The sequence below is a fragment of the Montipora capricornis genome, chromosome 7 (genome assembly GCF_036669925.1).
Source record: "Montipora capricornis isolate CH-2021 chromosome 7, ASM3666992v2, whole genome shotgun sequence".
In the NCBI taxonomy this organism is placed as follows: domain Eukaryota; kingdom Metazoa; phylum Cnidaria; class Anthozoa; order Scleractinia; family Acroporidae; genus Montipora; species Montipora capricornis.
The window spans coordinates 22024836-22051388 of record NC_090889.1 but is presented as its reverse complement, the minus strand read 5'-3'; the positions used below and the strand labels follow the sequence as shown (position 1 = coordinate 22051388).

The window sequence follows — 26553 nt, the reverse complement described above, 5'->3', positions numbered from 1 at the left end:
ACAAGGTACTTGTACTTGACTTAGGTATACGTATAACTTCGGCAAGCTTAATTTCTTGTAATTGGTCATCGGGCTCCTGTGGGAGTCTCATTCGCGGGAAATTCAATCTAAAAATAAATCGGTCTGTGAAAACGCCGTTGCACGAACACAGTAGAGTTGTAGGCTCCGGGTCATGGGTTCCTGCATCACTTCACTTCACTTCATCCAGCCATCAACATCACGTTCGGTTATCCGCTCATCAGCAAAACACAAATAAGTTTTTATACTGCCTACTGAAAGAGCGATACCTGTCGTACGCGTATAACAAATCGAGAGCTCAGTAACACAAGCGATCGAGTGAAGTCTTCACCCACAACAAATTCCAACTTAGAGGTGAGTTAACCGCTGATGTTCACGCTGTTGCAAGTGAAGTTCAGTATCAGCTGCCCGTCGTGAAACAGTAGAGAGAGAGAGGGAGATAATAGTATATTATAGTATAGTCAGTATATTCGAGGCCCATGGCAATAAGTTCATTCAAAATTGCAAGTTTAGGTTTATTAATCTTTTTCGTCGTTATGTCGGCTTGTCTAACTTCTAAAAACTAGTGTAACTCCCCAGGAACTGAATTAGGAGGTGCGGTATTGAATATATATACGACAGAAAACTCAAATTCGCTGCCTTTTGTTCACGTTCTCCGTAAAACTTGAAAATTGGTCAATGCACGTCGTAGATTTGCCGAAAACGTGAGAGAAATGTACAAAAATGAAAATGCACGTGCACAGCGTGCAAAGCTATTGTTTTTGCTCATTAAATATGCGAAATTTGTGACGTTTTCGTTGCCGTCGCGTCATAGATCTTAAAACGCAAATAAGGTCTTTTAATCTGTGTCACTGGGAAACTACTGAAGACCCGGAAGCGTGTCGTCTTGCACGTATAATAAATTTTGATGTAAGTAGAGGGAGCTAACACAAGCGATCGAGTGAAGTCTTCACCCAAAACAACTTCCAACTTACGGGTGAGTTAAGTAGATGATATATTTTTTGTAACGGCTGATATTCACTCTTTTTAAAGTGAAATTGAATATTAGGCGCCAGTCTTCAAACAGTAGAAGAGAGAGAAATTAATTATGCCCAGTTGTTCAAAAGCCTATTAACAGAAATCCACGGTAAATACCAACCAAGGTTTGAAGTTTGCCCGCCAGAAAAATCCTCTAACAATCTAATTTTTGATGAAAGAAAACAAAAAAGTCGAACTCAAAATTGAAGGCGAAGAATCTGGCGGAAACATTTTTGATCGGTAAATTAACTGAAAGAAAACTTTCACCTACATTTGTAACCTGCGATCAGGCCCATTTTTAGCTTCGCCCGTATGTTCTCTTATGTCCTCGCTCGCTAAAATTGGGCCTGACCAAAAGTCTCTCAAGAATTCCGGACGGTCGGCCAAATTTTGGCCGACCAAACTCGCGATCTGATTGGCTGTTGAAAAGCTGGAAGTGAAAATGCCATCGTGATTGCGCGTAGCTCTCGCGAAGTCCTCGAGACTAATCCTCCATAAGTGTACGAAAAAATTTGCTCCCTTTTGTTCTTACAATGCCGTGGACGGTGCAACTTGATTTTATTTGTATAAATGGAGATATGCCATCTGAAACATCTCATAACTTGTCCAGAATCGGGTTTGAATCTCTGGAACGAGTGAAATTAACGATTCCGTTGTCGAGCTCTGTGGCCATCGGGTTGAAAGTACTTTGGCACAAACTTCCCTGATGTTTTGAAAGCTAAATAGCTGGTTCTTTCAAATGGCAATGAAAGCCGATGCATATTGGTTTCCTGGATGAGACAGGGGACACATATATCAACAGGAGGAGATGCTGATAAAATCGCAAGTTACACGAATGCATGTTTTGAATATCTGTGTATCAAACGGCTTTATTTATTTACTGTACATGACACGGTTTGTTTGCACACTTCATAATATTTAATATTTAAACTCGCACTCCAGAAACTAAAATGGCATGTTTCCAGAGAGATCAGTTGTACAACAATAAAAGAGACTTTGCGAGTCCATCTTACTGTTCGTACTCCATCAAAAAGATTAACAGCCAAACTTATCATGATTTTACTGCGCGCAATTCTAGAAATACACTGCAACTGAAGATATTACCCGAAAAAATCACCAAAAGACCTTCATGGGCAAACACGTTACAGGAATAATGTATTTCCAAACCGTCCAACGACAAAATGCTACAATCTTAGACAAAAACCTTGAAACACTTTGAACATTCTCGCACCGTTTTCGTCCCCCTCCCTTTTTCAATGTTGGTGTAGCCAGTCAAAGAGGAAAATGTCGCCTCAACACTGTCAAGGGGAAAGGGGTGTTTCAAGGATTTTTGGCGAGGATTGTGTGAGTTGCAAAAAGCCATCTGGTTAATATCAGACGTTGTCATTTATTGTTAAGTAGTTTTCTTGAATAGCCCAGAAAGACGGCGCTAGCTGGGAAGATCTTGCTGTAACTTTTGTTTTACGCAAGCTAGGAAAGATATGAATTGTCTAGATTTCGGTAGAAATAAATAGGAAATGTTATTTTAGGTCTTTAAAAATAACATTTGAATACAGCCTGGCCACAATAGTGACGGGTAGGAGAATTTTTTGATTCTCAGACATAAAGGTTAAGTGTGATTAGTCACACAGTTCAATGAAAAAAGCAAGTATGGTGTACAATAGGAAAACCTCGGCGGAAGAACGAGCACTCATCAGATTTCTGTAAATGGAAAGGAGGTATTCTCTGCGAGAAATTGCAGCAAAAGTGGACCGATCTGCAGCAACAGTAATGCGAGTGCTAAAAGAATTTAACACTCCTTCAACGTATTCGCAAACTCATGGAAATGTCACCCACCAAAGAAGAGGAAGGCCGAGAAAGTTGTCATCCAGAGAAGAGAGACTCCTTATAAGGGCTCTACCCAAACTGAGGCGTACAGAAGGTAACTTTACTGCCAAGTGACTCATGAATGAGGCATACATCTCGGAAAGTGATGTGTCAGTTCGCACTGTGGGAAGATTCTTAAATAGCAAAGGGTACTTTTATCTCCAAGCCCGGAAAAAAGGGCTGCTTAATAACAATGACAAGAGCTTACGCGTTGCATTTGCCAAAAGGTGAGAGAAGAGTATGACACGGATCGATGTTATGGACTCATAAAATTGCTTTCTACTTGGACGGAGTTGCTTTTGCGCACAAGACCAACCCGCTTGATCAAGCACGAGCTCCTACTAGAAGGATCTATCGCAAAAAATCCGAAGGTCTCAACCAATTTTGCACCGCGAAAGGGAGTAAAGTTGGATCTGGAGGGAAGGTAGTCAAGTTTTTAGTGGCGATTTCATACAATGTAGGAGTTATTTTATGCCACGAATATGAACATATGACGGGAAATTTTTTTGCGTCTTTTATTGAAAACACTTTTGAGCAAATGTTTGTGCATTCAAAGAAAGGAAATACAAGACTCTTCATTCAAGACAATGACCCAAGCCAGAATTCAGCAGTCGCAAAGACTGCTTTGCAACAAGTGAGGGCAAAATTGCTTAAGATACCGCCACGCAGTCCTGATCTAAATCCAATAGAGAACATGTTTAAATCAGTCAGTGACAACTTGCATGACAGCGCTATTGAGGAACAATTAGAGCGAGAGAGTTTCACGCAATTCAAGGAAAGAGTGAAAAATACAATTGTTCAGTTTCCAGTAGCCAAAATAAACAATTTAATAGAATCCATGGACAGGCGTATACAACTAATACTAGAAACACAAGGACAGAGACTAAAATATTAAGTATGTATCTTTATGTTTTCAGATAAATATAATGCAATTGACATTTACAAAATTATCCTATTGAATATATATAATAATCACTGATAATAGTTTGGAACTACCATGTAATATTTATTACTTTGTATTTGGCAACAGATGTAAAAAAGGAAGTCTGCAGTGTCTATGTACTGTGCATGTTTTGCCTTAGTCGAATCACGTGCGGTAAAGGTCACAACGGTTTACCGTTGTCAAAATAGAAGTTGGTCTGTTGACAATCTTATTTTATTACATGTCATGGTTAACCGTTGTGAAAAGGCTGAATTTCACGATGGCATTGAGGCTGTTCTTGAAAATTCATTTCAATTATAACTAATGTCTTCTACAAGGTGATTTTCAACCGAGAAATACGACTCAGGAATGCGATAAAAGGCAAAACCTAATGGTAAACCGTACGGTTTACCAGCGTTTGTTTACACTTTACACTCCGTCACCATCACGCAATACTGTAAAGTTGCATAATACGTTTATTGGAATATGCTGAGATTCGCCGATCCTTTGGTGGGAACTCGTTCAACACTTATCCCGAACTGTTGTCGTTACTGTTTGGGGACAGAATTAATTTGGCGAAACATTTTGGACAAGGCGGAACGTTTCTTTGCTCGCCGGGTGGAATCTGCGAAAAGAAGTTGAAGATTTTCCACCTTACTCGCATCATTTCGGTCTCCCGTTCATCTATGCAGCCTCCCTTAATGAACACTAACTCATGCTTGCCTGTGCAGAATATCGGAGTGTCAGTGTCAAAGACAATGTCTTTAGCGTAGTGGCACTTCGGTGCTGGCAAATGAACTGTCTGCCCCTCCAACAGAAGAAGCATATCGTGCCAAGGCAAGACCTGTGGACTCCAGCGAAAGTCATTAAGAAAAATATCCTCGGCAGATTCAGCGCCAACCCAAGCAATATTGCTAGTAGCGGGATTACTAAATGTATTGTAGATGACAGTCAACGGGTTTAGTAAAAAGGTCTTGCCACAATTGGCACTACCATAGATTAGAATATTTCGGTACTTGCCGCGTCCTTTCTCAAGTAGCTCACGCACAGCACTCTGAAAACTTCCACCTCTTAGATTATTGCGTGCGAGAGTATCCTCTGCAACTTCCAACCACTCTCCATTGCAGTTAGCGATACATGGACCTTCTAGAGCTTTTTGTAGTATGTCCATCCTTGTCATTTGTTTCCTTTTTAATTTTTCCTCTGCTTCCTCCATTTCCCATCCTACTTGTATGGCCTCGTCAACAACTTTACTTCCTCTGTTAGCGATGAATTGCGCTAAATCTTCCTTTCCCTCTTTCATCTGTCGAGAGGCTAGAGCAAGAAGCTCTAGCCTGGACTTTATTCCTTTTGCTACGACTAGCTTTGATACATCGAAAATACTGAGTCGAGGTGCCTTCCGTTTTCTGGTTTTCTTTGCTTTTCTCCTCGTTCCACCGCGTTCCGTTGTTGTCAGACTGGCCTCTTGTGTTCGAGGTGGGGCGCTGTTGACCAAATCTGGATGATTCATAGACTGAACATACTCGGGATCTTCTTTTGTTGTGTATCTCCAGGCGCTATAATAATTGGAGTGAACAGACGAAAAATTCACTTGAATGGAATGGTTGTCATCGAGATAATTTCGCACACGCAACCATCGGCGTGGATGCGACAGCTTTAATGCCATGTGGTAATGCGTCCCCCCTGAAGAATGCTGCTCTTGACTACAAACTTACTGCACAATATCAGCTAACCCGCTCCTTGTCTCATTGAATGCTTCCACCACCGTTCTAGCAAAACAATCTCTCGTTTGAAATTTTTCAAGATTGGCTTGACTGTAAGTAATTAAATACACGCTACGGACTTCGCGATGCAAAAGCCTCTCTCGCGATCCCACATGGAGGTCTTCTGAACACCCATTATCGTGCAAGTGTTCACTTCCCTGGTCACGTTCCTCCTCTGACGTGTCTTCAATACTCTCCTCATAACAGTTAAAATCTTCTTCAGAAGTAGCCACTATCAAAACAAAAATCTACTAGCGTTATAATCCTCTTCGCACTTTTACACAACAACAGCAACAACACATAATACCCACGCGTTGCCCTAACAATAACTTTCTAAGTCTCACTTTCATCTTCTGCGCATGCTCAAAGAAATTCCCGCCACTTCAGACAATCTTAGACAAAAACCTTGAAACACTTTGAACATTCTCGCACCGTTTTTCGTCCCCCTCCCTTTTCCAATGTTGGTGTAGCCAGTCAAGGATTTTTGGCGAGGATTGTAGGTTATCTCAATTACAAATTAAGATGTCAAGCTTACAAGATTGCATATTCATCGGCCTTTGCCGCAATATAGTCGTCGAAAACATTCCCCATGCTTTAAATGTGTTTTTCTCAAATTAAGGGCCCACTGATGTATTTTTTTGGGTGCGTTGCTAAGGATGTAATAGTTAAGTAATTTGAGAGAATTTGGCATTATTTTGGTCAGTTTCCAACTTTTGTAAGCCAATGACCCTAAATATGACGTCATCATACCACGCCCATGGTCACGTGACCAATAACAGAAAACTCTAAATTTGTAGCAGCAATAAAGGCAAGGTGACACGCTAACACCAGCCCGGTGTGGCCAACACATCACGCATGCCCACAACCATTTCACACGTTCAATTAGCAGCCATGGCCAGCTGTTTCTGCCTTTTGGGCCTCATCAGCATATCGTAGCTAGCACACCGGACGGGTGTGTTTAGCACCCCTTTAATTGGCAGCCTCACATGTCAAACATGTGGTGGGCTGGGTTGGGAACAGCAAAACTGTTCTTCCACGGCAAGCGTGTGGGAAGGTGGATCACATTAAGAGATCGGTGTGTCACGTAAATTAAAAAAAGCAATAAAAGCAAGGTGACACACGCTAACACCAACCCGGTGTGATCAACACATCACGCATGCGCACAACCATTTCACCCGGTCAATTAGCAGCCATGGACAGCTGTTTCGGCCTTTTGGGCCTCATCAGCATGGCGTAGCTAACATACCAGGCGGGTGTGTTTAGAGAACAGTTTTGCTGTTCCCAACCCAGCCTACCACATGTTTGGCATGTGAGGCTGCCACTTAAAGGGGTGCTAAACACACTTGCCTGGTATGTTAGCTACGCCATGCTGTTAAGGCCCAGAAGGCCGAAACAGCTGTCCATGGCTGCTAATAGACCGGGTGAAATGGTTGTACGCATGCGTGATGTGTTGGCCACTCCGGGATGGTGTTAGCGTGTGTCACCTTGCTTTATGGCTGTCTAAGTGTGTCTCCGTGCCACGAAATTGTGGTATTTGATCGATGGTTTGATAATTTGTATTCGTTTTTGCATCCAGCCAAGCATGGTTTTCTTTTTATTTTGAAAAATGTTCTTTTTAAAGACATAAACGATACTGAAATACTCATAACTTTTCCAAAAAAGATGATTTTAAAAAATCAATGCTTAGCTATATTCAGTATTTGGGGGTGAAACGTGCCATGTAAAAAAAATTATAATTCAATTTAAAACCGCCGGAAATTTAGCTTTTTTCTCAAACCGGAAGTCAGTTCGTTTACGCATGCGCAGTTGATCTGAGAGCGAGCGCGAGGAAGGGCGAGGAAAAACGTTCGATGGAAACAACAGTTTGTTCGGTGACTTGCTTATGAGTGGGTTTTCTTGTCAGCTCATGATATGATGACGTCAGTTACCGGAAGTAACATTTCACTTCCTTAGCAACGCGCGAAAAATCCGTCTGTGGGCCCTTAAAGCCAACGGTAACTTTCGAATTCGTTTATAATATTCCTCCCACGGTAATTAACTCTGGTCAAAACAAAATAGCGTGAATCTGCCGTCCACGCGTGTATTGGTGTAAGGGAAGTAAATTTGATTGGCCGACGAAGGACATGTCAATCAATCAAAAAAAGTAGACGGAAGGAATCTCGAAGAGGAATTTGGTCAGGCTCTATTTTTCACGTTCGTCATTCTAGAGGAATTTTCGTCCACTCGTTCGAAAATTCAAGTTTTGGCCCACAGATAAAAAGTTTATATTTAAATTGAAGGAAGATATTACCACATGTTAATTAGAAAAAAAAAATCGTTAGGTTTGAGCCATTGTAAGTGTAATTTTGACGTTTTAAAAAAGTGTGACGTCATAAGTGCCATCTAATTTTAGTAACATCCTTAAAAATTTGAAAATCAGTGTTGAAAAGATTACAGGCATTTTGGCTATACTGAAAGAATGTTTTTAAAGAAAACTCCATCTGAATCGGATAAAACGGCACAAAGTTACGGAAAATCAGAGAATTCAAATTTCCCGCCTTAATGCCCATATATGGTCAAAATTGGGCTGTTTACACGCAAAGAACATTTAACATATTGGTACAGGAGTTAGCCTAATATATAAAATCAAATTTGTAGTTTTTTGATTTAATATCTTTGGTGCTATGACACGTTTTTCTCATTAAAACGTCATTATGACGTCACAATGACCTTTTCCGTGACGAAAAACGCGTCATAGAACCACAAATATAAAGTCACAAAAACTACAAATTTGCTTTTATATATTTTAGGCTTAACTCCTGTACCAATATGTTAAATGTTCTTAGCGTGTAAATAGCCAAATTTTGACCATATATGGGCATTAAGGCGGAAAATTTGAATTCTTTGATTGCTTATAAATTAAAGCCGTTTTATTCGATTGAAATGGGGTTTTCACCGGTAATCATAAAATCTCATGCGAAACATTAATTTGCACTTTTTATCATTTCTTTTCTAAAATGCAAAATCCATACCAAATTTAGACATCATTTGTGACGTCACAATAACAGACAGATCACACGAAAAAGATGGAAATTGCAAGGTAACTCATCAAACTTTGTACCTGCCAAATTGGTGAAATTCTATGGCTTCTTTTTGTTTCTATGGCCTCAGACATCAATTTTTAGGAGTCAGTGGAAAAAAATCATAGCAAATGACCAACGTGAATTTCGTTTCGCCAACTCCACGTACCACGCAAAACTAAAATAGAGCCTGATCGCAGGTTACTACATTTGTTATACAGCTAAATCGAGCTTTGAATAAGGGACTGTGCAATAATTATCTGGAGGGGGGAGGGGGGGTTCTAAGATTAATAGGGGAGCCTGAACTTAAACCAAAGCGCAGGGTAGGGGGGGGGGGTAAGATGTAATTTATTAAACATTTGTTAGGGGGGGGGTAAGAAGTTAAACTGAGAGGTCTGATCTCAATCCATGGACTCAGATAATGTATATTACATGTAAGCTAATCAAAATGAATTTTTGGAATCTTTTAAGAAATATTACATATTAACACGGCTTCAAAACCTTGTACTAAAAATGAACAGTTTATCTCAACAATATTAAACATATATTCAAGAACTTGGTGTTAATCCCGGCGTTGGTTTTGAACAAGCACTTCCGCTTCCCCAACGAAGGCCCCTCTAGACGGGGGTGGACAAGAAGTTATTTTAACCTTGAAACCAGGCGCTTCCATACAAAGGCTACCCTTATGTATAAAATCCTCAATGATCTATCTGCCCCAACTGAGTAACTCCTTTGTAAAGCTAAATGATACTAACATAAATTACAATCTTAGGAATATCGAGACTGATCTAGCACTTCCAAGGCCATACACAAATTTTTGAAGCGCAGCTTTAAGTATAGTGGTGCAATGCCTCTGGAATAATCTTTCCCTATAAGGCAAAGACCGCAAAATCGCTTTTGATTTCAAACGCAAACTTGCGTCCTCGCCCTTCATGCTTCTCTGGATCACACTGATTCTATGTAATATACTTCTATTTAAATATATATATATATATATACTTTATTGTCACGTGTTTACCTACGCCCCACCTGGAAACCAGCTTTTGTTGTGTGTGGCTAGCGTAGTGAAATATCACGGGTAGGAGAATTTTTTTTTTCTCAGACATAAAGGTTAGTGTGTGATTAGTCACACAGTTCAATGAAAAAAAAAGTATGGTGTACAATAGGAAACCTCGGCGGAAGAACGAGCACTCATCAGATTTCTGTACATGGAAAGGAGGTATTCTCTGCGAGAAATTGCAGCAAAAGTGGACCGATCTGCAGCAACAGTAATGAGAGTGCTAAAAGAATTTTAACACTCCTTCAACGTATTCGCAAACTCACGGAAAGGTCACCCACCAAAGAAGAGGAAGGCCAAGAAAGTTGTCATCCAGAGAAGAGAGACTCCTTATAAGGGCTCTTCTCAAACTGAGGCGTACAGAAGGTAACTTTACTGCCAAGCGACTCATGAATGAGGCAAACATCTCGGAAAGTGATGTGTCAGTTCGCACTGTGGGAAGATTCTTAAATAGCAAAGGGTACTTTTATCTCCAAGCCCGGGAAAAAAAGGGCTGCTTACTAACATGACAAGAGCTTACGCGTTGCATTTGCCAAAAAGGTGAGAGAAGAGTATGAGACGGAGTTATGGACTCATAAAATTGCTTTCTACTTGGACGGAGTTGCTTTTGCGCACAAGACCAACCCGCTTGATCAAGCACGAGCTCCTACTGGAAGGATCTATCGCAAAAAATCTGAAGGTCTCAACCAATTTTGCACCGCGAAAGGGAGTAAAGTTGGATCTGGAGGGAAGGTAGTCAAGTTTTTAGTGGCGATTTCATACAATGTAGGAGTTATTTTATGCCACGAATATGAACATATGACGGGAAATTTTTTTGCGTCTTTTATTGAAAACACTTTTGAGCAAATGTTTGTGCAATCAAAGAAAGGAAATACAAGACTCTTCATTCAAGACAATGACCCAAGCCAGAATTCAGCAGTCGCAAAGACTGCTTTGCAACAAGTGAGGGCAAAATTGCTTAAGATACCGCCACGCAGTCCTGATCTAAATCCAATAGAGAACATGTTTAAATCAGTCAGTGACAACTTGCATGACAGCGCTATTGAGGAACATTAGAGCGAGAGAGTTTCACGCAATTCAAGGAAAGAGTGAAAATACAATTGTTCAGTTTCCAGTAGCCAAAATAAACAATTTAATAGAATCCATGGGGACAGGCGTATACAACTAATACTAGAAACACAAGGACAGAGACTAAAATATTAAGTATGTATCTTTATGTTTTCAGATAAATATAATGCAATTGACATTTACAAAATTATCCTATTGAATATTATATAATAATCACTGATAATAGTTTGGAACTACATGTAATATTTATTACTTTTGTATTTGGCAACAGATGTAAAAAAGGAAATCTGCAGTGTCTATGTACTGTGCATGTTTTGCCTTAGTCGAATCACGTGCGGTAAAGGTCACAACGGTTTACCGTTGTCAAAATAGAAGTTGGTCTGTTGACAATCTTATTTTATTACATGTCATGGTTAACCGTTGTGAAAAGGCTGATTTCACGATGGCATTGAGGCTGTTCTTGAAAATTCATTTCAATTATAACTAATGTCTTCTACAAGTGATTTTCAACCGAGAAATACGACTAAGGAATGCGCGATAAAAGGCAAAACCTAATGGTAAACCGTACGGTTTACCAGCGTTTGTTTACACTTTACACTCCGTCACCATCACGCAATACTGTAAGTTGCATAATACGTTTATTGGAATATGCTGAGATTCGCCGATCCTTTGGTGGGAACTCGTTCAACACTTATCCCGAACTGTTGTCGTTACTGTTTGGGGACAGAATTAATTTGGCGAAACATTTTGGACAAGGCGGAACGTTTCTTTGCTCGCCGGGTGGAATCTGCGAAAAGAAGTTGAAGATTTTCCACCTTACTCGCATCATTTTCGGTCTCCCGTTCATCTATGCAGCCTCCCTTAATGAACACTAACTCTGCATGCTTGCCTGTGCAGAATATCGGAGTGTCAGTGTCAAAGACAATGTCTTTAGCGTAGTGGCACTTCGGTGCTGGCAAATGAACTGTCTGCCCCCTCCAACAGAAGAAGCATATCGTGCCAAGGCAAGACCTGTGGACTCCAGCGAAAGTCATTAAGAAAAATAACCTCGGCAGATTCAGCGCCAACCCAAGCAAAATTGCTAGTAGCGGGATTACTAAATGTATTGTAGATGACAGTCAACGGGTTTAGTAAAAAGGTCTTGCCACAATTGGCACTACCATAGATTAGAATTTCGGTACTTGCCGCGTCCTTTCTCAAGTAGCTCACGCACAGCACTCTGAAAACTTCCACCTCTTAAATTATTGCGTGCGAGAGTATCCTCTGCAACTTCCAACCACTCTCCATTGCAGTTAGCGATACATGGACCTTCTAGAGCTTTTTGTAGTATGTCCATCCTTGTCATTTGTTTCCTTTTTAATTTTTCCTCTGCTTCCTCCATTTCCCATCCTACTTGTATGGCCTCGTCAACAACTTTACTTCCTCTGTTAGCGATGAATTGCGCTAAATCTTCCTTTCCCTCTTTCATCTGTCGAGAGGCTAGAGCAAGAAGCTCTAGCCTGGACTTTATTCCTTTTGCTACGACTAGCTTTGATACATCGAAAATACTGAGTCGAGGTGCCTTCCGTTTTCTGGTTTTCTTTGCTTTTCTCCTCGTTCCACCGCGTTCCGTTGTTGTCAGACTGGCCTCTTGTGTTCGAGGTGGGGCGCTGTTGACCAAATCTGGATGATTCATAGACTGAACATACTCGGGATCTTCTTTTGTTGTGTATCTCAGGGCGCTATAATAATTGGAGTGAACAGACGAAAAATTCACTTGAATGGAATGGTTGTCATCGAGATAATTTCGCACACGCAACCATCGGCGTGGATGCGACAGCTTTAATGCCATGTGGTAATGCGTCCCCCCTGAAGAATGCTGCTCTTGACTACAAACCCACTGCACAATATCAGCTAACCCGCTCCTTGTCTCATTGAATGCTTCAACAGGAGGAGATGCTGATAAACTCGCCAGTTACACGAATGCATGTTTTGAATATCTGTGTATCAAACGGCTTTATTTATTTACTGTACATGACACGGTTTGTTTGCACACTTCATAATATTTAATATTTAAACTCGCACTCCAGAAACTAAAATGGCATGTTTCCAGAGAGATCAGTTGTACAACAATAAAAGAGACTTTGCGAGTCCATCTTACTGTTCGTACTCCATCAAAAAATTACAGCCAAACTTATCATGATTTTACTGCGCGCAATTCTAGAAATACCCTGCAACTGAAGATATTACCCAAAAAATCACCAAAAAACCTTCATGGGCAAACACTTTACAGGAATAATGTATTTCCAAACCGTCCAACGACAAAATGCTACAATCTTAGACAAAAACCTTGAAACACTTTGAAACATTCTCGCACCGTTTTCGTCCCCCTCCCTTTCAATGTTGGTGTAGCCAGTCAAAGAGGAAAATGTCGCCTCAACACTGTCAAGGGGAAAGGGGTGTTTCAAGGATTTTTGGCGAGGATTGTGTGAGTTGCAAAAAGCCATCTGTTTAATATCAGACGTTGTCATTTATTGTTAAGTCGATTTCTTGAATAGCCCAGAAAGACGGCGCTAGCTGGAAGATCTTGCTGTAACTTTTGTTTTACGCAAGCTAGGAAAGATATGAATTGTCTAGATTTCGGTAGAAATAAATAGGAAATGTTATTTTAGGTCTTATAAAATAACATTTGAATACAGCCTGGCCACAATAGTGACGGGTAGGAGAATTTTTTGATTCTCAGACATAAAGGTTAAGTGTGATTAGTCACACAGTTCAATGAAAAAAGCAAGTATGGTGTACAATAGAAAACCGGCCTCGGCGGAAGAACGAGCACTCATCAGATTTCTGTACATGGAAAGGAGGTATTCTCTGCGAGAAATTGCAGCAAAAGTCACGGGACCGATCTGCAGCAACAGTAATGAGAGTGCTAAAAGAATTTAACACTCCTTCAACGTATTCGCAAAACTCACGGAAAGGTCACCCACCAAAGAAGAGGAAGGCCAAGAAAGTTGTCATCCAGAGAAGAGACTCCTTATAAGGGCTCTTCTCAAACTGAGGCGTACAGAAGGTAACTTTACTGCCAAGCGACTCATGAATGAGGCAAACATCTCGGAAAGTGATGTTTCAGTTCGCACTGTGGGAAGATTCTTAAATAGCAAAGGGTACTTTTATCTCCAAGCCCGGAAAAAAGGGCTGCTTAATAACAATGACAAGAGCTTACGCGTTGCATTTGCCAAAAAGGTGAGAGAAGAGTATGACACGGATCGATGTTATGGACTCATAAAATTGCTTTCTACTTGGACGGAGTTGCTTTTGCGCACAAGACCAACCCGCTTGATCAAGCACGAGCTCCTACTAGAAGGATCTATCGCAAAAAATCCGAAGGTCTCAACCAATTTTGCACCGCGAAAGGGAGTAAAGTTGGATCTGGAGGGAAGGTAGTCAAGTTTTTAGTGGCGATTTCATACAATGTAGGGTTATTTTTATGCCACGAATATGAACATATGACGGGAAATTTTTTTGCGTCTTTTATTGAAAACACTTTTGAGCAAATGTTTGTGCATTCAAAGAAAGGAAATACAAGACTCTTCATTCAAGACAATGACCCAAGCCAGAATTCAGCAGTCGCAAAGACTGCTTTGCAACAAGTGAGGGCAAAATTGCTTAAGATACCGCCACGCAGTCCTGATCTAAATCCAATAGAGAACATGTTTAAATCAGTCAGTGACAACTTGCATGACAGCGCTATTGAGGAACAATTAGAGCGAGAGAGTTTCACGCAATTCAAGGAAAGAGTGAAAAATACAATTGTTCAGTTTCCAGTAGCCAAAATAAACAATTTAATAGAATCCATGGACAGGCGTATACAACTAATACTAGAAACACAAGGACAGAGACTAAAATATTAAGTATGTATCTTTATGTTTTCAGATAAATATAATGCAATTGACATTTACAAAATTATCCTATTGAATATTATATAATAATCACTGATAATAGTTTGGAACTACCATGTAATATTTATTACTTTGTATTTGGCAACAGATGTAAAAAAGGAAGTCTGCAGTGTCTATGTACTGTGCATGTTTTGCCTTAGTCGAATCACGTGCGGTAAAGGTCACAACGGTTTACCGTTGTCAAAATAGAAGTTGGTCTGTTGACAATCTTATTTTATTACATGTCATGGTTAACCGTTGTGAAAAGGCTGAATTTCACGATGGCATTGAGGCTGTTCTTGAAAATTCATTTCAATTATAACTAATGTCTTCTACAAGGTGATTTTCAACCGAGAAATACGACTCAGGAATGCGATAAAAGGCAAAACCTAATGGTAAACCGTACGGTTTACCAGCGTTTGTTTACACTTTACACTCCGTCACCATCACGCAATACTGTAAAGTTGCATAATACGTTTATTGGAATATGCTGAGATTCGCCGATCCTTTGGTGGGAACTCGTTCAACACTTATCCCGAACTGTTGTCGTTACTGTTTGGGGACAGAATTAATTTGGCGAAACATTTTGGACAAGGCGGAACGTTTCTTTGCTCGCCGGGTGGAATCTGCGAAAAGAAGTTGAAGATTTTCCACCTTACTCGCATCATTTCGGTCTCCCGTTCATCTATGCAGCCTCCCTTAATGAACACTAACTCATGCTTGCCTGTGCAGAATATCGGAGTGTCAGTGTCAAAGACAATGTCTTTAGCGTAGTGGCACTTCGGTGCTGGCAAATGAACTGTCTGCCCCTCCAACAGAAGAAGCATATCGTGCCAAGGCAAGACCTGTGGACTCCAGCGAAAGTCATTAAGAAAAATAACCTCGGCAGATTCAGCGCCAACCCAAGCAAAATTGCTAGTAGCGGGATTACTAAATGTATTGTAGATGACAGTCAACGGGTTTAGTAAAAAGGTCTTGCCACTATTGGCACTACCATAGATTAGAATATTTCGGTACTTGCCGCGTCCTTTCTCAAGTAGCTCACGCACAGCACTCTGAAAACTTCCACCTCTTAGATTATTGCGTGCGAGAGTATCCTCTGCAACTTCCAACCACTCTCCATTGCAGTTAGCGATACATGGACCTTCTAGAGCTTTTTGTAGTATGTCCATCCTTGTCATTTGTTTCCTTTTTAATTTTTCCTCTGCTTCCTCCATTTCCCATCCTACTTGTATGGCCTCGTCAACAACTTTACTTCCTCTGTTAGCGATGAATTGCGCTAAATCTTCCTTTCCCTCTTTCATCTGTCGAGAGGCTAGAGCAAGAAGCTCTAGCCTGGACTTTATTCCTTTTGCTACGACTAGCTTTGATACATCGAAAATACTGAGTCGAGGTGCCTTCCGTTTTCTGGTTTTCTTTGCTTTTCTCCTCGTTCCACCGCGTTCCGTTGTTGTCAGACTGGCCTCTTGTGTTCGAGGTGGGGCGCTGTTGACCAAATCTGGATGATTCATAGACTGAACATACTCGGGATCTTCTTTTGTTGTGTATCTCCAGGCGCTATAATAATTGGAGTGAACAGACGAAAAATTCACTTGAATGGAATGGTTGTCATCGAGATAATTTCGCACACGCAACCATCGGCGTGGATGCGACAGCTTTAATGCCATGTGGTAATGCGTCCCCCCTGAAGAATGCTGCTCTTGACTACAAACTTACTGCACAATATCAGCTAACCCGCTCCTTGTCTCATTGAATGCTTCCACCACCGTTCTAGCAAAACAATCTCTCGTTTGAAATTTTTCAAGATTGGCTTGACTGTAAGTAATTAAATACACGCTACGGACTTCGCGATGCAAAAGCCTCTCTCGCGATCCCACATGGAGGTCTTCTGAACACCCATTATCGTGCAAGTGTTCACTTCCCTGGTCACGTTCCTCCTCTGACGTGTCTTCAATACTCTCCTCATAACAGTTAAAATCTTCTTCAGAAGTAGCCACTATCAAAACAAAAATCTACTAGCGTTATAATCCTCTTCGCACTTTTACACAACAACAGCAACAACACATAATACCCACGCGTTGCCCTAACAATAACTTTCTAAGTCTCACTTTCATCTTCTGCGCATGCTCAAAGAAATTCCCGCCACTTCAGACAATCTTAGACAAAAACCTTGAAACACTTTGAACATTCTCGCACCGTTTTCGTCCCCCTCCCTTTTCCAATGTTGGTGTAGCCAGTCAAGGATTTTTGGCGAGGATTGTAGGTTATCTCAATTACAAATTAAGATGTCAAGCTTACAAGATTGCATATTCATCGGCCTTTGCCGCAATATAGTCGTCGAAAACATTCCCCATGCTTTAAATGTGTTTTTCTCAAATTAAGGGCCCACTGATGTATTTTTTTGGGTGCGTTGCTAAGGATGTAATAGTTAAGTAATTTGAGAGAATTTGGCATTATTTTGGTCAGTTTCCAACTTTTGTAAGCCAATGACCCTAAATATGACGTCATCATACCACGCCCATGGTCACGTGACCAATAACAGAAAACTCTAAATTTGTAGCAGCAATAAAGGCAAGGTGACACGCTAACACCAACCCGGTGTGGCCAACACATCACGCATGCGCACAACCATTTCACCCGGTCAATTAGCAGCCATGGACAGCTGTTTCGGCCTTTTGGGCCTCATCAGCATATCGTAGCTAGCACACCGGACGGGTGTGTTTAGCACCCCTTTAATTGGCAGCCTCACATGTCAAACATGTGGTGGGCTGGGTTGGGAACAGAAAAACTGTTCTTCCACGGCAAGCGTGTGGGAAGGTGGATCACATTAAGAGATCGGTGTGTCACGTAAATTAAAAACAGCAATAAAAGCAAGGTGACACACGCTAACACCAACCCGGTGTGGCCAACACATCACGCATGCGCACAACCATTTCACCCGGTCAATTAGCAGCCATGGACAGCTGTTTCGGCCTTTTGGGCCTCATCAGCATGGCGTAGCTAACATACCAGGCGGGTGTGTTTAGAGAACAGTTTTGCTGTTCCCAACCCAGCCTACCACATGTTTGGCATGTGAGGCTGCCACTTAAAGGGGTGCTAAACACACTTGCCTGGTATGTTAGCTACGCCATGCTGATGAGGCCCAGAAGGCCGAAACAGCTGTCCATGGCTGCTAATAGACCGGGTGAAATGGTTGTACGCATGCGTGATGTGTTGGCCACTCCGGGATGGTGTTAGCGTGTGTCACCTTGCTTTATGGCTGTCTAAGTGTGTCTCCGTGCCACGAAATTGTGGTATTTGATCGATGGTTTGATAATTTGTATTCGTTTTTGCATCCAGCCAAGCATGGTTTTCTTTTTATTTTGAAAAATGTTCTTTTTAAAGACATAAACGATACTGAAATACTCATAACTTTTCCAAAAAAGATGATTTTAAAAAATCAATGCTTAGCTATATTCAGTATTTGGGGGTGAAACGTGCCATGTAAAAAAAATTATAATTCAATTTAAAACCGCCGGAAATTTAGCTTTTTTCTCAAACCGGAAGTCAGTTCGTTTACGCATGCGCAGTTGATCTGAGAGCGAGCGCGAGGAAGGGCGAGGAAAAACGTTCGATGGAAACAACAGTTTGTTCGGTGACTTGCTTATGAGTGGGTTTTCTTGTCAGCTCATGATATGATGACGTCAGTTACCGGAAGTAACATTTCACTTCCTTAGCAACGCGCGAAAAATCCGTCTGTGGGCCCTTAAAGCCAACGGTAACTTTCGAATTCGTTTATAATATTCCTCCCACGGTAATTAACTCTGGTCAAAACAAAATAGCGTGAATCTGCCGTCCACGCGTGTATTGGCGTAATGGAAGTAAATTTGAATGGCCGACGAAGGACATGTCAATCAATCAAAAAAAGTGGACGGAAGGAATCTCGAAGAGGAATTTGGTCAGGCTCTATTTTTCACGTTGGTCATTCTAGAGGACTTTTCTTCCACTCGCTCGAAAATTCAAGTTTTGTCCCACAGATAAAAAGTTTATATTTAAATTGAAGGAAGATATTACAACATGTTAATAAGAAAAAAAAAAGTTCGTTAGGTTTGAGCCATTGTAAGGTAATTTTGACGTTTTAAAAAAGTGTGACGTCATAAGTGCCATCTAATTTTAGTAACATCCTTAAAAATTTGAAAATCAGTGTTGAAAAGATTACAGGCATTTTTGCTATACTGAAAGAATGTTTTTAAAGAAAACTCCATCTGAATCGGATAAAACGGCGCAAAGTTACGGAAAATCAGAGAATTCAAATTTCCCGCCTTAATGCCCATATATAGTCAAAATTGGGCTGTTTACACGCAAAGAACATTTAACATATTGGTACAGGAGTTATGCCTAAAATATATAAAATCAAATTTGTAGTTTTTTTGATTTAATATTTTTGGTGCTATGACGCGTTTTTCTCATTAAAACGTCATTATGACGTCACAATGACCTTTTCCGTGACGAAAAACGCGTCATAGAACCACAAATATAAAGTCACAAAAACTACAAATTTGCTTTTATATTTTAGGCTTAACTCCTGTACCAATATGTTAAATGTTCTTAGCGTGTAAATAGCCAAATTTTGACCATATATGGGCATTAAGGCGGAAAATTTGAATTCTTTGATTGCTTATAAATTAAAGCCGTTTTATCCGATTGAAATGGGGTTTTCACCGGTAATCATAAAATCTCATGCGAAACATTAATATGCACTTTTTATCATTTCTTTTCTAAAATGCAAAATCCATACCAAATTTAGACATCATTTGTGACGTCACAATAACAGACAGATCACACGAAAAGATGGCAATTGCAAGGTAACTCATCAAACTTTGTACCTGCCAAATTTGGTGAAATTCTATGGCTTCTTTTTCTTTCTATGGCCTCAGACATCAATTTTTAGAGTCAGTGGAAAAAAAATCATAGCAAATGACCAACGTGAATTTCGTTTCGCCAACTCCACGTACCACGCAAAACTAAAATAGAGCCTGATCGCAGGTTACTACATTTGTTATACAGCTAAATCGAGCTTTGAATAAGGGACTGTGCAATAATTATCTGGAGGGGGGAGGGGGGTTCTAAGATTAATAGGGGAGCCTGAACTTAAACCAAAGCGCAGGGTAGGGGGGGGGGGTAAGATGTAATTTATTAAACATTTGGGGGGGGGGGGTTAGAAGTTAAACTGAGAGGTCTGATCTCAATCCATGGACTCAAGATAATGTATATTACATGTAAGCTAATCAAAATGAATTTTTGGAATCTTTTAAGAAATATTAATATTAACAGCTTCAAAACCTTGTACTAAAAATGAACAGTTTATCTCAACAATATTAAACATATATTCAAGAACTTGGGTTAAATCCCGAGTTGGTTTTGAACAAGCACTTCCGCTTCCCCAACGAAGGCCCCTCTAGACGGGGGTGGACAAGAAGTTATTTTAACCTTGAAACCAGGCGCTTCCATACAAAGGCTGCCCTTATGTATAAAATCCTCAATGATCTATCTGCCCCCCAACTGAGTAACTCCTTTGTAAAGCTAAATGATACTAACATAAATTACAATCTTAGGAATATCGAGACTGATCTAGCACTTCCAAGGCCATACACAAATTTTTTGAAGCGCAGCTTTAAGTATAGTGGTGCAATGCTCTGGAATAATCTTCCCTATAAGGCAAAGACCGCAAAATCGCTTTCTGATTTCAAACGCAAACTTGCGTCCTCGCCCTTCATGCTTTCTATTGGATCACACTGATTCTATGTAATATACTTCTATTTTAAATATATATATATATATACTTTATTGTAACGTGTTTACCTACGCCCCACCTGGAAACCAGCTTTTGTTGTGTGTGGCTAGCGTAGTGAAATAAAGTTGTATTATATTAACTTTAATTCGGGGGGGGGGGGGGGGGCAACTTTATTTTAAGGCCTACTTTGCTAATTTTAGACCCCCCCCCCCCCCCTCCAGATAATGATTGCACAGTCCCTAACTGGGCCGTGGTCAATATTCCTTCCTTCAAAATACTATTGTACTGGATGCCAATTGAGTAATCAGAGATACCTGAAAGGCACTGGCAATTAATTTGATCGATATAGAAAGAAGCTCCAAAGCGTCTGTCTGAGTCAAAACCGACGTAGATTAGAGGGGGGAGGAACAGGGGGGTAAATCTCTCTTCTCCCTACTTTGAGCCACTTTCTCCCTCCTCCGTAAACGTTTACCTCACAACACCTTCAAGAATATATATCTGAGAAAGACTGAATAGACGAATTATACATATTTGAGAATGAATGTTAAGGTACTTACATTTTAGGTCCAATGGGCTGGGAAATTTGTTCGTTTTGCAAACGTTTCACTTTGATAACTTGGTTTCATCATCAGGCCCGTTAAACACAGGCCCCAAAGGTCCGCATTTTGATACTCAATAAGGAGTGCAGTCGGTTAAACTGAAGTTTAAAACTTAACAGTGAGATTTAAACAAAATCAAAGAATGGAAAAAGCAGTAATGTATTCATTGGGAAACTAAAACTAGCTGCACTCATAGTTAATCGAGGGACTGGTTATGAATCCTTAGAACCTTCAAAAGCGAGAACAATGTTGTCGCAATCGACGTTGAAATTGACCGTGACCCTGCACAATCTGCACGGGTTTGCAAATTATTTGCGCATAATTTTAATCGAAGGATTTGATTGGTTATCTTCTCGAAGAAACGGTGTGTTTTGTGCAGGGTCAAGGCCAAAAATACGGACAAAAACATGAAACAAAGGAACTTGTCGAGTTTCATAACCATCTCAATGCATTAACTATGCTGCACTCTAGTAGCCCTCGCCTCTCAAGCAGACGCTTGCGTTCCACGAGCGTCTGCTGAAATGAGCCGGAATTTACGTAGACCAATCACAACGGACTTCCAGATTTTGGAAGTACACTTAAGACCCTGAAAAAACTGCAAGACGTTGGGCATTTACATGTTAAAATCAATAAGTTAAATTCTTATCAAAGAGAAACTGGAGCGAGTAAAATTTCATGCTTTGACTTGGATATTCGCGGCTCTTCACAGAATGAGTACGGTAGAATTTGTATGGTTGAAACATCCCGTGCGATTCAAGTGTATTCGTGATTGATATCATATTTACATGTACATTTCTTTCCGCGCTATTTCTCACAAATCAGTGGAGTCGTTTCTTTTGAATAACCCCATTTCTTGTAGTCCTTCGGTTGAATTGATTTGAATTTTGGTTAATTTTTCAAATCGAAGAAACACTGAGTACGAACGATCGGTTCGCAGCACAACAACATTGAATCAATTTTTAGAGACGGTCATCGCCAAACGCAGCCTGAAAATTTCAAGCTTATACGTAATGGATTTTCTTCAAGCTCTCTTTTCGCTACTGTCCTAATTGCATTCATTGCGCTTGAAGGTAATGGTTCTCGTGCAGTTTACTGAATATTTGTATTCGTCTTAATATATTTCCACGGCGCTTCCAATTTTACTAATAGATGAAACGACACCATACCCTTGCTAAGCACTCACTCGCGAGGCGCAGCCGAGGGAGTCCGCAACAAATTTTGACCACTGAAATGGCACGTACTCGTTGACGCGAGCAGCGTGGTATAGACTCTTATCGACTAAGGCAAATTAGGCAATCAGATTGCGAGATTAGCAGTAATTGTGGTAAAATATTCAGTTCCTACCGTGTACTTTGCCGTTACAATTTCTCATGTATTGCTACTTTCCTAAATAAACGAATCAGACAATAAAAAATACATTTCGGTAGTTTGGTCCACTTTGGCCTCGTTAGCCCCCCCCCCCCCCCCCCCCAACATAAATTCCTGGTTACGGGCCTGATCAGTGAGTATTCATTAACAACCTTGTTACTCGCGACTCTGTCAGGGTGGTTTAGTGGTCATCAAGCGTGCCTCCCACCTCTGCGACCGTTAAACTCTGGCCTCGGGTCGTATGTAGGCTGAGTTTCAGTCGGTTTTCTCCGGGTACTCCGGTTTTTCTCCCTCATGAAAATCGACTCCCGACCTATTTCATCAGGCTGTGGTGCTGTGCTCCGAGGTCATACATGGGTCGTGTTCAGGGCTCGAGCGCCTACCCGGCAGCACAGCTCCTTCGGCCCGACCTCGTTGAGCTGCGCCCTTAGTAATTCAGCCTCCGACTGCGAGAAAGGGCGATTAGCAGGTCAGATATTATTAAAAACAATCTTTTATACTCCTTTTGCCTCGTATTTTAACTTTGCGAATCATAAATTGGTAAGAATTCAATTCAGAAAATTGTTATTTGTCATGGGATTCCCATAGAAACACTGCAATTTCTGACGGTAAAAATACTCCGTTTCCTTTTCTCCGACCTCCCTACTTTTTCCCCCTATTTCTCCCCCTTCCCAACTCTTTAAGGGCCATTTCTCCATCCTCCCAACTCTGTTCCTCCCCCCTCCGATTATTTCAGCCTCGGGCTTTCGAGAGGGAGATCGCTGGTGCAAAACCCCAGTCCATATGGCAAAATAACTGAGCTGAAGGTGCTGTCTTTGTAATTTCAGCTGCAATGATCAGACTTTGAAATCTAAGAATGAAAATACCAGCCTTGTGAATTAGGCCTAAATTCAAGAGGCACTTTAAATTGCTCTCCCATCTAAGGTTAGGGTTAGGGTTAGGGTTAGGGTTAGGGTTAGGGTTAGGGTTAGGGTTAGGGTTAGGGGTAGGGTTAAGGGTTAGGGTTAAGGTTAGGGTTAGGGTTTGTTAAAGCATGTATGTATGTATATATATGATTATTACCATTTTGCGTTTTGTTAACAGTCTGTGCCAAACGAAATGGGACAGTGTTGCGGTTGTTGGTGTCAGACGTTGGAACAGCGAGTCAAGGAAACCTTTCCTGAGGAAAGTAAAATTATCGACAAAGAGATTTTGTGGGCAAATCTGCAGTATCGAAGGTCCCGTGGATGTTGTCAGTTAAATGGAAACGGAGCTTTTGTTTTGACGTCGGAGGTGGTCTGGTTCAGTTTAATGTGTTTAGATGAGACGATAACAATTCCTCTGAGAAATATCCTAACTGTTGAGGCAAAGAATAACGTTCTAGTCTTTGATTTCGTGGATGGTGTTTCCGGCATCGAAGATCAAGTGGTAATCGCTATAAGGGAACCTCGTCGCTGGTTACGACTTATTAATGAAGCCATCCCCAACGCGCGACAATAAGTTTTAACGGTACACCTATGTGACAGTCCTGAATACTTTAATGATGTTTTTGACACCTTCTGGCACTGATTGTAACATAAGGGCAGCAAAAGAGCCATCAAAGCAACGCACGTGACGTTCACGTGAAGATAGCGTGTATCTGGGTAAAAGCTAGCTCTTTGAAAATGTCATCACAGTCAATTTTGTTTCCTCACAGCTATTTAATTGAAAGTTAGAAATTTCGAGGCAAATGAAAGGTATAGACTCTATACAGGAGAAAGGAACAAATACCGTGTATTTTTACCTTTCGACACGCCCATCCGAAAACATTGGCTTTTTTTCCTTGAGCGGAACTCGAACCCACGCCTCCCTGATTACTAGTCGGGCATGCTAAGCCACTACACCATCAAGGCTGCCACACTGGCAACACAGCAGATTAATGAGGTGACTTAGCAGCATGGGGATCCAATGTTTTCGGATGGGTGTGTCGAAAGATAAAAATGCACGGTATGTGTTTCTTTCTCCTATATAGCTATTTAATTTAAATTACGACGTTCACTGCTCGTGACACACATTTGAATACTGCTTACATGGAGACAACGGACCATCCCATCCCTAACCTTGAAGACCCACGTTCAACCGACAGGCTTTTCGACCCTTTGTTTTTTTTTTAATGGAAATTTGCATTGCTTATCGTAGCGATCTGATCGGATGAATTTCAGCTTTGGCCGAATTTTCATACACGAAAATTGTTCCACGGCACGCGATGCCTGTCAGTTGAAGGTTGGCCTTTAAGCCCAATGAAAATGTTTATCGCATGTCATAGCTGGCAGGGGCTGTCTCACTCAGCTAGCTTTACCTCTTTTTGGGATCGAAACAAAAAGTTCCACATTCTTGTTACCAAGAAAGAAAATTATTTCACGAAAGCTATAGTTTTCATCGTCTGCAGCTAAGGATAGCATGGGTTGAAAGGGATTAATTATCTTCAAACTAGACTACAGCTGACCAGTAGTTTTTCAAACGTTGGCCAGTCATCATTGAGCAAAGGGATTTGATACTTCATGAGTTGGGAGGCTCACTTGAATTTGAACCTTCTTACTAACTGCTCAGGCTTAGAAACGGCATCACCAATACCATATAGCATTTTCTTGCGACTTGAGGCGAAATGTTGCATTAATTTTGTATTAATAGTTAAACCATTCCATACAGGAACCTCCTTTATCGAAAGTTTTTGTGATGTACTTGTGCTGCACCTTAATGTTGAAACTGGATCTTTTATCTATATTTTAATTCAAAGCCCTTTTTTGATAAAATCGTAGAGAATGGAAGGTATAAAAATCAATGTTTTTGGGATGAGATATACCGGTAGTTTAAAATGCATAGTACGTGCTATAACTGAATCTTTTTTGGTAGTAAAAGGCGCAAATTCTTGAAGAAAGACCCTTTGCCAGTCACTTGCCTCGTTTATAGGTCATGCTAAAGTAAAAGTTGTGTTTGTGGTATTTTATAACCTAATTCAATTAATTAATAAGCTTCTCTTTCTTCTTAAAAGTTGTTTTCCCTTTCGCGTAATTCACTTTGCCCCAGGCGTGTAATTTTCAGATCGTTGGACATACCTTGGAGTAATTTAATGGTTGTGACTAGAATGGATTCTCCAAAACAAGGTGAGACACTTATAGTTTTGTGTAAATAAATTGCAAAACGATCTTACTAAAGTTTTACTAAGTTAAATTCTTTTTTAGAGTGTCATTAGAACAGTCTATGAAAGTTTAGCATTTCGAGTCACCTCTTAGACCTAATCACTTGAGGTAAATACCTAACCCAGCAGTTATTGTCTAGATCTGCTTAAACAGAGTGTTGTTTATCTGATAAAACGAGTAAACGCTGAGGTTGCCAGGTATTGCCACGTAAGCTGTCGGGAACTGTCTCACCTTATTTCGGAGTATCCATTCTAGTCAAAACCGTAATTTCATGGTCATCTGAATTTCCGGTGACGCCCGAACATTACCGAAGATGACCTTGCGACTTCCGAAGATTTTTGACATAACTTCGAGCATTGACGGAGAGTTCAGAGGAGAAGTCGGAATCATACAAAGTGATAGTGCGTCATGCTATCTGCGCACGACTTAATTAATTACCCGCAAAGTCCACAGTGAGGTTGAGAGTTTGCTTTGTGAATTTCTCTCCCTCATTTTAATTTACAGACTAATTTTTGGCTATGATTTTCCCCCAACTCACCATCCACACACACAATAGTCCCCCCAATTACCCGCTTTACTAGAGATTATTATTTCAGTTTGTGGAGAGAAACCCCTTCTTGTAGGGGAATTCTTGCTGCAGCACCATAATCATGCCACAAAGGTTGCTAGTCTACTGCTGTTTTTGTCTTTTTACCTATACAACTACGTTTCACCAGAAAACGCAATCACCGGCAAGAAAGAAACCTGTCAACAAATTAAAGGTGACAATGTAAACGAGCTAGCCGAAGAGTTGAAAGCCAAGATTAGCGAAGTCGATGTACTGTTAGAACAAATGAGATCACAAGTGTACATGTGAATAAACAAAGTGAATCTTACCCTTGTGTCTTATCAGGCTCCTTAGAAGTAAGGGGAAAAGGGAAAGAAAACGGCAGAGATAACAAAGCGGCAAAAAACCGCAAAAGAAAAGA

General features: G+C 40.7%; 2 protein-coding genes across 10 annotated transcripts in view; one reads left to right on the top strand and one right to left on the bottom strand.

Moving 5' to 3' along the window:
* The window catches only part of LOC138056430 (uncharacterized), a 54141-nt gene extending 28705 nt beyond the window's left edge, over nucleotides 1-25436 (top strand). For 4 of the 9 annotated variants that reach the window (XR_011133437.1, XR_011133435.1, XR_011133442.1 and 1 more), the window contains 2 exons: nucleotides 1-5; nucleotides 23511-25436. The exon at nucleotides 1-5 is cut by the window's left edge and continues 188 nt beyond it. Coding sequence is in view for 1 of the 9 variants with exons in the window: in XM_068902217.1 (XP_068758318.1) it covers nucleotides 23511-23906 (396 nt within the window). In the remaining 8 variants the exon portion in view is untranslated. The other 5 variants (XR_011133440.1, XR_011133436.1, XM_068902217.1 and 2 more) reach the window with 3 other exon arrangements.
* Nucleotides 13830-21328, bottom strand: LOC138057734 (uncharacterized). Its single transcript, XM_068903658.1, has 2 exons — nucleotides 21018-21328; nucleotides 13830-16683 (listed from the first exon to the last, which is right to left on the bottom strand). The coding sequence occupies exon 2, from the start codon at nucleotides 16352-16354 to the stop codon at nucleotides 15218-15220; it is 1137 nt and encodes a 378-aa protein (XP_068759759.1). The 5' UTR covers nucleotides 16355-16683; nucleotides 21018-21328; the 3' UTR covers nucleotides 13830-15217.
* Nucleotides 25437-26553: the final 1117 nt, after the last annotated feature.